The sequence below is a fragment of the Rhinatrema bivittatum genome, chromosome 11, assembly GCF_901001135.1.
Source record: "Rhinatrema bivittatum chromosome 11, aRhiBiv1.1, whole genome shotgun sequence".
NCBI classification, from domain to species: Eukaryota; Metazoa; Chordata; class Amphibia; order Gymnophiona; family Rhinatrematidae; genus Rhinatrema; species Rhinatrema bivittatum.
The window spans coordinates 6751598-6767133 of NC_042625.1; the positions used below are offsets into that span (position 1 = coordinate 6751598).

General features: G+C 44.3%; 1 protein-coding gene across 1 annotated transcript in view; it reads right to left on the minus strand.

The window, feature by feature from the left end:
* LOC115073073 overlaps positions 1-15536 on the minus strand; it is a 165817-nt gene that overhangs the window by 35106 nt on the left and 115175 nt on the right. The window contains exons 12-13 of the mRNA XM_029571219.1: positions 12164-12311; positions 11322-11571 (exon numbers count right to left, since the gene is read on the minus strand). Of these exons, the coding sequence (XP_029427079.1) occupies positions 11322-11571; positions 12164-12311 (398 nt within the window). The remainder of the gene's footprint in view (positions 1-11321; positions 11572-12163; positions 12312-15536) is intronic.

Below are 15536 nucleotides of genomic sequence, written 5' to 3' on the forward strand. Positions count from 1 at the left end.
ATTCCCTCTATGGCTGTGCTGTAGTGGAGAAAACTGAGATAGTGAGTACAGTGGAGCATACACAGAGTTCTGGTATGGAGCCTCGTTGGTAAAGTTACTCACACAGCAGTCTCTCCCGGAAGGTGACACAGAAGCTGGAATAGGAATAGGCCCTCTAGGAGCGAGTACCTGGGTCCAGGGAACAGCTCTGAGGAAATAAAGTTGTTAACTCACTGATGATGTAGGCAGCGGTATCTTCCAAGCAGAAGCGATAAGTTCAGGCAGCGAGTCAGGGAACATGGGCCATCGAGGAGCGAGTACCGGTTCCTGATAGCACCTGAAAGAAAGGAGAGAGGCCACCGAGGAGCGGGTACCCCGTTAGGATAAAGTCCAAATGTTGGAGAGGCAGAGTAGCTAGGTACGGAGAGCGAATCCCATCCGTAAGGAGTCTCATGCTAACTCGATTAGCTAGCAAAAGGTGTAGGCTTTTGTATCCAGGATGCGTGATGTCATCACAGGGGGACGCCCCTGAAGTTGGTGCCAAAGAGAGAATAAGAAGCAGGGCCACGTGGTGCATGCGCCCTATGGTACCTGGACAACATGGCGGGATGCACCGCCCAAGCCGGACCGGGGACGCCAGAAAGGACGGCAGCCAGACGCCGCAGCAGCCAGATGTCCATCAACCGGGAGGAGTCACAAAAAAGGTAAGGTGGGCGGAGTGGAGACTTCAGGCAGCGACAGTCGTAACAGTGTGTGTGTGTGTGTGTGTGTGAGAGAGAGCATGGGAGTGAGAAGCCTGTGTGTGTGTGTGTGTGTGTGTGTGTGAGAAAGAGCATGAGAGTGAGAAGCCTGGGGGTGTGGTGTGTGTGTGTGAGAAAGAGCATGGGAGTGAGAAGCCTGTGTGTGTGTGTGTGTATGAGAAAGAGCATGGGAGTGAGAAGCCTGTGTGTGTTTATGAAAGAGAGCATGGGAATGAGAAGCTTGTGTGTGTGTGTGTGAGAAAGAGCATGGGAGTGAGAAGCCTGGGTGTGTTTGTGTGTGTGTGTGTGTGTGTGTGAGAAAGAGCATGGGACTGAGAAGCCTGGGTGTGTGTGTGTGTGTGTATGAAGAGAGCATGGGAGTGAGAAGCTCACTCCCATGCTCTGTGTGTGGTGTTTGAGAGAGCACGGGAGTGAGAGGCGTGTGTGTGTGTGTATGTGTTTCTCTGTGTGAGAGCATGGGAGTGAGAAGCCTGTGTGTGTGTGAGGGTGTGTATAAGAGAGAACATGGAGGTGAGAAACCTTTGTGTGTATGTATGTGTGTATGAGAGAGAGCATGGGAGTGAGAAGCCTGTGTATGAGAGAGAGCATGGGAGTGAGAAGCCTGTGTATGTGTATGAGAGAGAGCATGGGAGTGAGAAGCCTACCTGTGTATGTATGAGAGCACGGGAGACGAGAGCCTGTGTGTGTGTGTATATGAAAGAAATCATGTGGGTGTGAGTGACAGTTGATGTGAGAGAGAGCATGTGGAAGTAGAAGCCTGCATGTGGGAGAGAGCATGTAAAATAGCCTGGGGGGGGGGAGGGGAGTAAAAACCTTTGTGTGAGAATGGGAACCTATGTGTGCAAGTGGGAGCCTGGGTAAAAGAGAGTGAGTGGGAACCTGTGAGAGCTTGCATGTGAGACTGAAAGCCTGGATATGAGAGAGAGCATATGAGAGTGACAGCCTGTGTGTATATAACAGGTCTCATATTGTTTGGATTTGGTCACATGTTATATCATTTTGGGTCTTTTGTATAGTGTATGTGAGAGAGAGCATTTGTCTGAGAGAGTGCATGTGAGAGAGAATCTGTGTGTGTGTGTGTGTGTGTGTTTGTATGAAAGGAAAAAGAAGATGAGGAGAAAGAAGAAACAGAAAGAATAAAAGAGACCCTGAAAAGGGAACTAGGAAAAGACAGACAAGAGGAACAATGAGACTGGGACCAACTGATTAGAAAATAAGATCAAACAACAAAGGTTTGATTTTCAGCAATGGAATATGCCATCTTTGGGAATGTGCATTCTTATATATTTGTATTTTGCTGTTTCTTCAGTATTCCAGAGGCTGAGGCTGGTTTCTCAGGCTTTCCTTTTCAGTTTTGTCTGCATGTTTGATTCTAATTTGTAGTTCCTTATCTTGTATTAGATAAGGCTCTGTCTTTGTTTCCTATGTGTGGCAGAAGTGCAGTATTTTGGTTAGCATGTAGTTTCTCAGTAAGGGGTAGATTTTCAAAAAGCGCGATTTGGCGTACTTTTGTTGGCGCATCAGGCGCCAACAAAAGTACGCTGGATTTTAGTAGATACGCGCGTAGCCGCTAAAATCCTGGATCGGCGCGCGCAAGGCTACCGATTCTGTATAGCCGGCGCGCGCCGAGCCGTGCAGCCTACCTCCGTTCCCTCCGAGGCCGCTCCGAAATCGGAGCGCCTCGGAGGGAACTTTCTTTTGCCCCCCCTCACCTTCCCCTACCTAACCCACCCCCCCCGGCCCTGTCTAAACCCCCCCCTTACCTTTGTCGGGGGATTTATGCCTCCCGGAGGGAGACGTAAATCCCCACGCGCCAGCAGGCCGCTAGCGCGCCGGGACGCGACCTGGGGGCGTGTCCGGAGGGCGAGGCCATGCCCCTGGACCGCCCCGGGCCGTAACCACACCCCCGGACCCGCCCCTGAAACACTACATCCCGCCCCGAAAACGCCGCGCGGATCGGGCCCGCCCCCCTCGGAAAACCCCGGGACTTACGCGAGTCCTGGGGCTCTGCGCGCGCCGGTGCGCCTATGTAAAATAGGCGCACCGGCACACAGGGCCCTGCTCGCGTAAATCCGGGCGGATTTACGCGAGCAGGGCTCTTAAAATCTGCCCCTAAGGATTTATAGCAGTTCGGCTTGTTCTGTATGCCCTCTGTCAGGCTGATGCAGTAGGGAGCGCACCGTTAGTCTCCATTTGGCCGCGCGTTTTTGACGTGCTATTTTTACCCCTTATACAGTAAGGGGTAATAGCGCATGGAAAACAGGCAGCCAACCGCCCCTGAAACTAATAGCACCCGCAACATGCAAATGCATGTTGATGAGCCTATTAGTCCCGCGATCCAGAAAGTAAAATGTGCAGCCAAGCCCCACATTTACTCTCAGAAATTAACTCCTTCTTCCCTCTTCCTCCATCCCTCTTCCTCACCCCCTGCCTTATCAAATTTTCTCTGCCTGCACTCCCTGGCATCATCACTTTCCCTCTCCCTCTCCCTCTCCTCCACCCCATCCTCAGCCCTGTCATCGTGTCATCATTTCTCTCTCTCTCTCATCCCTGGCATCACTTCGCTTCCCTCTCCCTCCACTCCCCATGCCAATCACCTTTTCTTCCCTTTCGCCTCACCCCCAGGCATTTGCCCTCTTCCTCACTTCCTGGCATCCTCATCATCATCCCTCTCTCTCTCTCTCTCACCTCCTGCCATCACCACCTTCCCTTTCTCTCCACTCTCTCCCCCCTCTCCCCCACTGACATTATCATCTCTCCCCACCCCCTGGCATCCCCTTCTCTTCCATTCCCCTCCCTCCACCTTTCCTTCCCACCCCTTCATTAATCATCTTCCCTCTCCCTTCACCCTTCACCCTTCTCCCCACCCCCTGGCTTCATCACCTTCCCTCCTCCCTCTCCCCCACACCCTGTGGCACATTCAGGTGTCCCTTTCCCGCTCCACCCCCAGACGTCTGGGAGAGGCCTTACCCAGTGCTGCTTCTTCCAGCTTTGCCAGCTTCCCTCTCCAAACCGAACGCCACAGGCAGCAGATTTCAGAAGCAAACAATAACTCGTTATGTAATGTGATGTTTGCTATCAAAAACTATTATGAACTATGAAAAATTTTTCACTGTTAAAAAGAATGATCTTTATTAAACTTTAAACTTTTGTGTATTTCTGACACAAAAATATTTTTTATACCAGAGAAAAGACCTCAGTATTGGCAAGAGATCTGAATTTTCAGAAACTTCTTATGGGCCAATTGTTACAATCACTGGTCTTATATTCTCTTATTTTTAATTTTAATAAAATTATTAAATATCTCAAAATGGTATCTTGAATATAGTTATGTATTTCTAAGTGATTCTTGTAACAGCGCTACTCAATCTTAGTACAATAATGATTTTTAGTCACTCCTATTATCAATTAAGGATCATTTCCATGAAAAAGTTTTTTTTATCTGGTTTTTGCACAAGTTGATCTCACTTGAAGAGAAGAAAGTTACTTCTCATTGAATATTTAATGCCCATTAGAGGAATGACAGCCTAAAATTGTAAGTCATTTCCATGATGAATTTTATATCCTGTTTTTCACAAGTTGATCTCACTTCTCATTTGATGTTATTTTTCCATTTTACCTTCTCATTTGATACACATTAAAGGAATGACAACCTTAAAGGCAATGACTTTGAAACAATGCCTTTGCAACAATGTCCTTATAGCACAATGTCTGTATTGGGACCCTTACTGTTCAATATATTTATAAATGATCTGGAAAGAAATACGACGAGTGAGATAATCAAGTTTGCAGATGACACAAAATTGTTCAGAGTAGTTAAATCACAAGCAGATTGTGATAAATTGCAGGAAGACCTTGTGAGACTGGAAAATTGGGCATCCAAATGGCAGATGAAATTTAATGTGGATAAATGCAAGGTGATGCATATAGGGAAAAATAACCCATGCTATAATTACACAATGTTGGGTTCCATATTAGGTGCTACAACCCAAGAAAGAGATTTAGGTGTCATAGTGGATAACACACTGAAATAGTCGGTTCAGTGTGCTGTGGCAGTCAAAAAAGCAAACAGAATGTTGGGAATTATTAGAAAGGGAATGGTGAATAAAACGGAAAATGTCATAATGCCTCTGTATCGCTCCATGGTGAGACCGCACCTTGAATACTGTGTACATTCTGGTCGCCGCATCTCAAAAAAGATATAATTGCGATGGAGAAGGTACAGCGAAGGGCTACCAAAATGATAAGGGGAATGGAACAACTCCCCTATGAGGAAAGACTAAAGAGGTTAGGACTTTTCAGCTTGGAGAAGAGACGACTGAGGGGGGATATGATAGAGGTGTTTAAAATCATGAGAGGTCTAGAACGGGTAGATGTGAATCGGTTATTTACTCTTTCAGATAGTAGAAAGACTAGGGGGCACTCCATGAAGTTAGCATGGGGCACATTTAAAACTAATCTGAGAAAGTTCTTTTTTACTCAACGCACAATTAAACTCTGGAATTTGTTGCCAGAGGATGTGGTTAGTGCAGTTAGCATAGCTGTGTTTAAAAAAGGATTGGATAAGTTCTTGGAGAGAAGTCCATTACCTGCTATTAAGTTCACTTAGAGAATAGCCACTGCCATTAGCAATGGTTACATGGAATAGACTTAGTGTTTGGGTACTTGCCAGGTTTTTATGGCCTGGATTAGCCACTGTTGGAAACAGGATGCTGGGCTTGATGGACCCTTGGTCTGACCCAGTATGGCATTTTCTTATGTTCTTATGTTCTTCTTGCAGTATTATTGTAACAATGTTAAGCGCCGGTTCTAAACTTGGCTTGCTCTGTAGCAATACATCCACTGAGATTTTACAATAGTATTTCAGCCCTTTCTTATTCAAACCTAATTTCACACAGTTCCAATTCTGTTTTAACAACAGTCCCGACAATTGGAAAAAGGCAGGGCACTTATCTTATGTTTGTGGTTAACCACCTTTGCTTAAAATTTTTTCTTAACCACTCTGCCGTGCCTCTAGCCGAGGTGGGTCTGTTAACCGCTGCTGACGTGGCCGACGTTTCGCCAAAAAACGCTGCTTCAGGGCGGACTGATTAGAGAAGTAAACCTTCTTATTAGGTTGTCGGACTCAGACAAACTATTTTAACATGGCCGCGCTTTTTCTGATGCCAGTAATAGCAAAGGCCATTCCCTAAGTCAACTTGATTAATAGCAGTTAATGGACTTCTCCTCCAAGAACGTATCGAAATCTTTTTTAAACCCAGCTACACTAACTGCACTAACCACATCCCTTGGCGACAAATTCCAGAGCTTACTTGTGTGTTGAGTGAAAGAATTTTCTCCGATTTAGTCTTAAATGTGCTAACTTCATGGAGTGCCCACTAGTCCTTCGATTATCATGAGACTACAGGACCCCATGCAGTTTCTGTTGCACAGGAGAGCCAGCAGAGGGGAAAGCAGGAGCAGCTGACGATAAGGCTGCTCTCAGATGTCCCCTGCTGGCGGGAGGATATCCTGCAGGCCAGGAGGGAAAGAGAAAAGGAGAATGCAGCTGCGACACACCAGTTAGGATATGCATGTTTAAATGTTTAAGTTTATCCCCATATGCTTTAGAATGAAGATCACTGAGCATTTCAGCAGCCTCCCTCTGGATCAATTCCATCCTGTTTATATCCTTTTGAAGGTGCGGTCTCCAGAATTGTACACAGTATTCCAAGTGAGGTCTCATCAGGGACCTATACAGGGGCAATATCCCCTCTCTTTCTCTGACCATTCCTCTCCTATGCAGCCAAGCATCTGTCTGGCTTTTACCATTGCTTTATCTACCCTGTTTGGCCATCTTAAGATCATCAGATACAATAATCCCCAGTTCCTGCTCTTTCTCTGAACTTAGAAGAATTTCACCTCCAGTACTTTCCCTTGGGTTTTGCATCCTAAATGCTACTACATTGTGGAGAATACTTTGAAATCCTCAGCACAAAGTGTGGCAGTGATCAAAAAAGCAAATAGAATGTTAGGAATTATTAGGAACAGAACGGAAAATGTCATAATACTTCATATCCCTCCATGGTGAGACCGCACCTTGAGTACTGTGTATAGTTCTGGTCGCTGCATCTCAAAAAAGATATAGTTGGAAAAGGTACAGAGAAGGGCGACCAAAATGATAAAGGGGATGAACAGCTCCCCTATGAGGAAAGGTTAGGACTCTTCAGCTTGGAGGAGAGACAGCTGGGGGGGGGGGGGGGGTATGAAAGACATTTATAAAATCATGAGAGGACTACAAATGGGTAAATGTGAATCTGTTAATTACTCTTTCAGATAACAGGACTACATCAGTTTTGCTGACTACAAGATAACATGTGATCTTGATGTATTTTAGTGTGCTGAATCCAAAAATCACATCCGTTTCCTCCAGTCACGTCTGGTTTTTCCGCAAAATGCTGTCTACTCATAAACTCTTGTAGCAATAATGTAACCATAGAAAAGGATGCTTGGGCTGCTTTTTCTGACGTGATTACAGACTTTCTTGGCAACTTTAGGGCCGAAAATTATAACCTTTTAGTTCAAAATTTGTTGATTGCTTTTCAAAGACTGGGAGCAAACACGAGTGTCAAATTGCATTTCCTTGATAGCCACCTGAACTACTTCCCCTCAAATCTTGGCGCTATGAGTGAAGAAAAGGAGAACGCTTCCACCAAGACATCAAGACCAAGGAACATAGATATCAAGGCAGATGGAACACAAACTGATGGCAGACTACTGCTGGTGTTTACAGCATGACAAACCTGATCATAACTAATCCAGAGCATCCAAAAAGAGAACATTTCTCCCTAACAATTAACATTTACACAACTATTGCTCTCTTGGTTAGACGATAGACTCGTTTTTTGCATGAAACAAATATATTACGTGCTATCGCTTCTTCAAAACTTATTACCCTTGATATTCGACTTTATAATCTTTAATCAAACGTTTCTCATTTGTGAAAAAATGAGGCGTATTGCATATTTTTTTGACTTCATATTTGGAATCAGCACCTTTCATTTGGGTAAAATCAGCAAAAATAATTAGGTCAGCAGAAAAACTTTTTTCAAATGTAGACCAGTGTAATTGAAGGGCTAAGGGGCACTCCATGAAGTTATCAAGTAGCACATTTAAAACAGAGAAAATTCTTTCATTCAATGTACAATTAAGCTCTGGAATTCGTAGCCGGAGGATGTGGTTAGGGAAGTTATTGTAACTGGGTTTAAAAATGATTTGGATACATTCCTGGAGGAGAAGTCCATAAACAGCTATTAATCAAGTTGACTTAGGGAATAGCCAATGCTATTACCAGCATTATTTATTCATTTATTTATTTGCCTTTTTTTTTTTATATATATATATACCACGTTCTTCAATGGGGGTAGATCAATGCAGTTTCTAAAACCACATACCTAAAGACTTATAAAATTATTATTAAAACATAAAAAGCTTAAAACAACTCATATGTCATAATGCAACGAAAAAAGAAGAAGCTATGGCTTGCATCAAGAGAAAGCGGGGAAAATCAGACCGTGATTGCTTGAAAGCCAGTGCACATAAATAAGTCTTAGTAGCATGGGATCTATTTAATGTTTGGGTACTTGCCAGGTACTTGTAACCTGGATTGGCAACTGTTGGAAACAAAATGTTGGGTTTGATGGACCCTTGGTCTGACTCAGTTTGACAACTTCTTATGTTCTTACGTTCTTGTGTTGTTAAGGGTGACCAAAATGATAAAGAGGATAGAATGGCTACCTATGAAGAAAGGCTAAAGAGGTTAGGGCTGTTCAGCTTGGAGAAGAGATGGCTGGGGGAAATATGATAGAGGTTTATAAAATTATAAGTGGAATAGAAAAGGTAAATGCAAATCAATTGTTTACTCTTTCAAAAAATACAATGACTTGGGGACACTCCATGAAGTTTGCAAGTAGCACATCTAAAACAAATCTTAGAAAATATTTTTCACTCAATGCAGAATTAAGTTCTGGCATTCATTGTTGAAGGATGTAATAAAATAAGTTAGCATAGCTAGGTTTAAAAACAGTTTGGACAAGTTCTTAGAGAAAATGTCCATAAACCATTATCAACCAAGTAGACTTGGGGAAAGCAACTGCTTATCTCTGGGCATTAGTAACATGGGATCTGTTACTATTTGGGATGATACTTGTGACCTGGATTAGCCACTGTTAGAAACAGTGTACTCTGTTTGATGGACCTTTGGTTTGGCCCAGTTTGGAAGTCTTATGTTCTTATTTATTTATTCAACCTTATATTGCACCACTTCCAAGGTATATTTCAGGGTGGATTACAAATGAGCATTCCTAAGAACATGTAAATATGTAGTTTTAGAGCTGAGGGGGGCACCTAAAAAAGGCTGGGGTGACAGATACATATAGTATAATATTCAGCACTCTCAGCATCCTGTGTTTCTTATATAGAAATAAAGACAACTGAAAGCTGCTAGTGAACAAGTGTCGTGTTGTATTACCCAGCAACCAACACACAAGGTTAGAGTAACAGCAGAGACTAGAAATAGAAAAAGAGTGAAATATAACAATCAGCCCCAAGATGGCATCAACATTTACATTCACATCTATAACATCCTCCTTCCTCTCATTTGGGCCGATACAGTACAGTACGCTCCGACGAAGCGCACTGTTAACCTGCCATTGGATGCGCGTTTTCCCTTACCCCTTAGTCAGTAAGGGGCCGAAAATGTGTAAAAACTGCTTTTCTGTGCACCCTCCGACTTAATATCATAGTGATATTAAGTCGGAGGTCCTGAAGGGTAAAAAAAAAAAAATTTGAAGTCGGCTGGCGGCTGTTGGGTCGAAAACCGGATGCTCAATTTTGCTGGCGACTGGTTTCTGAGTCTGTGGCTGTCAGCGGGCTTGAGAACCGACGTTGGCAAAATTGAGCGTTGGCTGTCAACCCGCTGACAGCCGCTGCTCCGGGACAAAAGGAGGTGCTAGGGACGCGCTAGTGAAAGTGATAAATACTCAGACCCTGCTGGCCTCAGGGAGCACTGAGTCTCCGGAGCAGGCCCGGCTCACGAATGGACATCTCTAACCCCAGCTCCTGCTTTGTTACCCTTGCTAAATCCTTTAAACTTGAAATAAAAAAGGTCTGAGCCCCACTTTTATCAGTAAGAGCTGAGTGTGTTTCACAGAAGAGAGGAAGAGTGGTGATGGAGATTCCTTTCTTACCTCAGGAGATGTGGCTGTATTTGTAGATGGAGACACGCTGTGAGTTTACTTGTGAAACAATCTGAAGCCTGTGGGCTCTCTGCTCTGTGATTACAGAGCGGCTCTCCCTCCACCAGCACACTCACCGGCAGGGTGAGCTGAGCAGCAGCTTCCTGTTTAGATCCAGAGCCACCTGGAGGGAGCAGGAGCCATGTGAGCACTGCTAGGTAGAAGGATGCAACCATCCCGCACAGGGGGAACTTGTCTGGCTATTCAGCAGGCGAAACTCTGGAAGCCTAGCAGGACACCCCATACGCAGGCTCTCCTCAGGAGTCACAGGCTACACTGGGGCTAAGTCTCTCCTAATACTGGGCTGTCTCCTTTCCTCTTTTCCCCAGAAGAGGGGAAGGATAAGCCTCCTAGGCCCTGGGCATTGCTGTGTCAGTCTTCAAGTACAATAAAAGAAGCAGAGGGACACTTGATTGGTAGTTCGGCAAAGTCTTTACTGAAACATTTGTTTAACGAAAATGGTGACACAGAATACCCTTTCTCCTAGGTAAATACATAATCCAGAAAGAAATATTTCAACTAATAGCTGTGTGATTCCTCTTCTGTTACTGGGGTTGCCACTATTCCTTCTTGAAATTAGAGACCTTCCCAGCTATTTCCTCTGGAATTTAGGGGCTGTCGGGACGAGGGTACGTGGCCACTCCCTGCAGTTTAGACTTCCTTATGACTGGTACCTGAGTATTACTTATGCTTGCTTGGATCCTTTATTTCCACTCCTCTCTTTCTCTGCTTCTTGACTCTCTTCTGTATACCAGAGAGATGTCTGCAGCGGGTGAATACCCTCTGGGTGCCTCTTCTCTCTTTCCCCTCACAGCCGGGGGACTGGATGGGCACACTCTGCTCTACATTCAGTTTTACGTGCAGGCAATGACTCTCCAGCCAGGAGGACCAGGTGGAAAGTAAACAATTCCCAAATAAAAAGGTGACAGGAAGAGTGGAAAAATCATCTTTGACCTCTAATGGTAAAAACCAATTTGAACTTCTCTAATTTCCAAAATTCCATGTCCTATAGAATTGGGCCTAGAATTTCTCCAGGAAAATGGGAACTGAAAAGAAACACTTTCAACACAAAATTGCATAACTCCTCGAAGGGTCCCCATCTTATGTAGACACAGGAAGGAACCACTGCAGCCGCCTCACGGGGGGGTGCGTGACATAGATGGCAGCTTCCTCTCTCCTGCTCTACATGCAGAGCCCGTCCACAAGGCCACAGCTTCACACTGAGGGCCTCTAGGGATACGAAATGGAGAGGTGGTCTTAGGCCTGGTTTTACGGAAGCAGGAGGCAGAATTAGTGGCAATTAATCAAGCGCCTCCCCTTAGCCTCAGTGAAAGAAAAATATTGGACTCATTTTCAATGTCATAAAATGCAAGCGTTTTGCAGTCCTTCAGTGGTTTAGTCCCATAAGTCAGGATCTGCTGGGTTGAAGAGATATTTTGCCTTTCTTCAATCTTCTTTTTCAGACTCAGAACAGTCTCGCTGAGACAGACGTGATAGACTTTAGACTTATTGTTAAAATCGATGACAAAGATCTGAATTTGTTCACATGAACAAGGCTGCAAGAGAAAGATACTGAGTATAAGGAGAAAGTTATCCCACAAGCAGATACCTGAACATTACTCCCTACAGAAGCATCGTCCTAACAGGAAAGTGTCCAGCACCAAACACAGCATCCCAGGTCAGTCTCTCTGAGCAGAGGTCATTGTCAGAAATTCTGTAAGAGTTGCCTTGGGGAATTGACAACTTTTCTATTCCAGACTTCGTCTAAGAGGGTTATTGATGAAATGACACAAGAATGATTCTCTGTGCAAATGTAAACAATGCTGCCTGGAGAGGAGCAAAACCTAAGACTGACATGTAGGGTGCAGTAAGTGCACCATCTGTAGGATGCAGTATGGACAGACTTGTGAGGGATGATCTAAGAGTTCAACCCACAGCCCTAGTGCATGGAACAGTACAAGAGTGATATGTACGGTACTACGTAGGTAAGTAGACTCCAGGGAACTTGTGAAGAAAGGCTCTAGGGCATTATCCTGTCCCAGGGTTTACATATGTACTAGACATGGCCACAGTGTGTGTGTGGTACTGATACTAGGGAACTATGGAAGATATTAGTTGTGAAGTAGGGATCATAAGAATATTTCATACCGGTACATCCCAAGCTTTCACTGGATCTCCACTTCTGTCTCTGCAGCACATCTGAGTTAAACAATCAGCAGCTTTATCTGCTACCAGATCCCAGCGAGTATCCCATCCCACGATTCCTGTCGGATCTGCTGGATCAAGGATGATGGGCCTGGAGGGAGAGATTTTATTATTGGTGATGTATCTGCATCTAATCTAACAGAGATAGCAGCAGCCTGTAAGTGGGAAGGGCTGTTGTGAGGCAGGGTTACACCACAATATATTTTTTCCTGGCACATGTTTTACCATCGCCATTTTGTGCACAGCTGGATTAACTGAACCAAGATTCACCCCAATGTGTCCCCAACTCCCAGAGCCCACAGCACCGGAAGCACACAGGCCTCCATTGCTTCTGACATTCTTACTATCATGACATTATTTTTGTGCATATCTTTTTGTGTTTGTGCTTTTACTGACTCATTTATATACTGAATATGTACAAGGAGTGGTTTTGTTAGGACACAAATAGAAATTTTAAAAAACACCATCAAGCAGCATGAGTTTTTTAATTTTTATTTGTGTCTTAACAAATCCACTTCTGGTACATATTGAATTACATTAATATACAAATCGTGGAAGGAACCACGGTTCCCTGGATCATACAAACCCATTTCATTAATGAATTTGTGTATAAAAAGCACAGCAAAAATTCTGGCAGACTTATGTGGACACTTCCAAACTTGGTCCATTCCCATCGAGTAGGATTTGCCTTGGGTTGACGTGCTGGGGGCCATTTTCAGGATCTCCACTTTGGGACAACGTCAGTGGATACTTTTTACCCGTGGACTTTGCATCAAGTTTCAAAAAGACAGCATGCCTGGGCTCCATCCCTGAAATCTGCCTCAAGTATGTGGGATTTTCACTTAGGAAAGTGCCAGTCAGCCCCATACTTTTCAAGCAAACAGTAAGCTCATGGGATCATGGGTACAAGATACTTGCGGGCTCACAAGTTCCCCACATGGTTTCAACATTGACCCCATAGCATTTACTTTCACTTTATTTGATTTGATAAGTTGCCTTCCTCTTTAAATTGTAGAATTTAAATCATAATGAGCAACAAACAATAAAAACAGTCTATATCAAATAACAAATAACAGAATGAGATAACATTAACAAACTGTAAACAATAAATAAAAATAAAGTCAAATGATCACATAATTGAAAGTAAGCACAAATCCATTCAAATCATAAAATAAAATAGAAAAATTAGATATTAATAAAAGACAGAATAATAAAACTGCAAACAGGGAGGGTACCTTTAAAACAAGCACACAGGTGCCCATACATGCACATTTGGGCGTACAAGTGAAAATACGATGGAATTTTAAATTGGGTGTGCAATTACGTGCATATGATTTGAAATACACCTACCACGCGTGAGTGCGCTCCTAATTTTAAGCAGTTACTCAAGCAAACGTAAATTGTGTATCTTCCTTAAGAATTTATTGCCTTTAACATGCAGAGGGAAACGAATTTTAAAACTTGCTTGCATGAAGGACATTCCCAGTTTTCCCCATTAGTCCACCAGTTTTCCCAATCTGTCTCAATGTCATCCAGACCTTCTGGTTCTTCAGCCTGCACTCCCCCCCAGTTGACCCAGACCCCTCACCTAGTCCATTTAGGCCTAAACAGAGATTTATGAAGAATTGCAGCTCATCAAGAGCAGAAGTAAACATAAGCGGCTGGTTTTAAATACGGCTTTGCTAGCATAACTGCTTCCTGCGCCCCGGAACTCCCATGCCCCGCCCCTTTCTTCTTGCTTCATCTTGTGCATATACGCGTATAATTTGCGGCTTTTAAAATACTCTTTGCTCTCGCATTGCCCAGATACTTGCGGAGATGGCCTTTTAGCACGAGCAACGCTTTTAAAGTTCGCCCCAAAGATAATACTAAGAAGAGGAAACATTGACTCCTATTAAAATAACTGATAAGGTTAGGAAACTTAGGAGAAAATACATTTCTTAAGATCTTTTTTTAAATTTTACAAACCCTTTCATAGTCCTGCCCTGTGCATTTATTGAAAATGAGTTAAGGTTTAGTACTCATCTTGAACTAATGATCTCCATCACTAATGTTTTCATAGATGAGAAAAGGTGTTAGTGATTTCCTGTGCTATGCAGCCTCATCGTCCCCTGACCATGACGTCTCCCTGCCAGCTGATCCATGTCAGCTCCTCACTATTCAGCTTGTGGTGCAGCCTCCTCACCACCAGGAGTCCTCAGCATGTCAGCTCTCCAGCCTTGCCAAGCTCCTCCTCCTTACCTGCACCACACTCAAGCCTCAGCCCTACGTAACACTGTCTGTTCCCTGCTTCCATGCCTTCACATCGAGTCTGTGTTGGCTCCTTGCCCTGGCCTCTGTTGCCTCGTGGCCTCTGGGCTTTCTGACTTTGCCTTGCCTTGTGCCCTTTGTGTCGTCTTGCCTCTTGTCCTATATAGGCCACTCAGCAAGACAAGGCCTAGTTAGGTCTCTCCATTGTCTTGCCCCTCCCGCCCTAACGCTGCCTTCAAGCCTTTATGTTCCATGTTCCATATTGTCCTTGTCTTGCCTTGTCCTGTCCTGTCCTGTCTTAGTCAAGCTCCTGTTCCAATCTTTGCCTGTACTCAAGCCTCAGTTCCAGTCCTTGCTTGCATTCAAGCCTCAGTTCCAGTCTTTGCCTGCATTTACGATCCAATTCCAGCCCCGCACTCCAGTCTAGCCTTATCTGTTCCAGCCCTGCAGTCCATTTCAGTCTTGACTGTATCAGCTCCTACCTTCACCAGCGCTCACCAAGATATACCAGTGCTGCAGCTAAGCCCTACTGGCCCCCAGATCCAAAAGGCTAAATCCACGCAGGAGGGGGCTGTCCTGCTATCTTGTGGCAATCTCAGGATGGTTTCCCACAGTCCGGACCAGCCAGTCCTAACAAAAGGATGTTTTGCACCTCTCTAAGGTGATTGTGTTTGGTCTGCCTTGCCCACTCACTGTCAATGGCTATGCTAAACTTCACTAATGCAACTTTTGTGGCTTATTAGCATGCTTCTGTGCAACATAATTTTCTCTTAAATGCTAATGGAAAAGTAGTACTCTATAAATACTGATTGCAGTAGAACTGAATACAATTTCTGGGTAGAATTACAGTAACATTTGGGTCTTGTGTATGCTAGTACAATTTCAGCCACCAAACTATGCACCCAATACCATGTCTCGGATCTTGTAAGTCCACCAGCATTCCTCCCCCTAATTGGTGGCAGAGGGGAGGCAAGGAGAGTTATAGAAATTTAGGAGATGTGGTGTAGAGGTGGGAAAGGACTTGTTACCTCGGCTTCTTCAGCTGCTTATTCACAAAGCTCTTCAC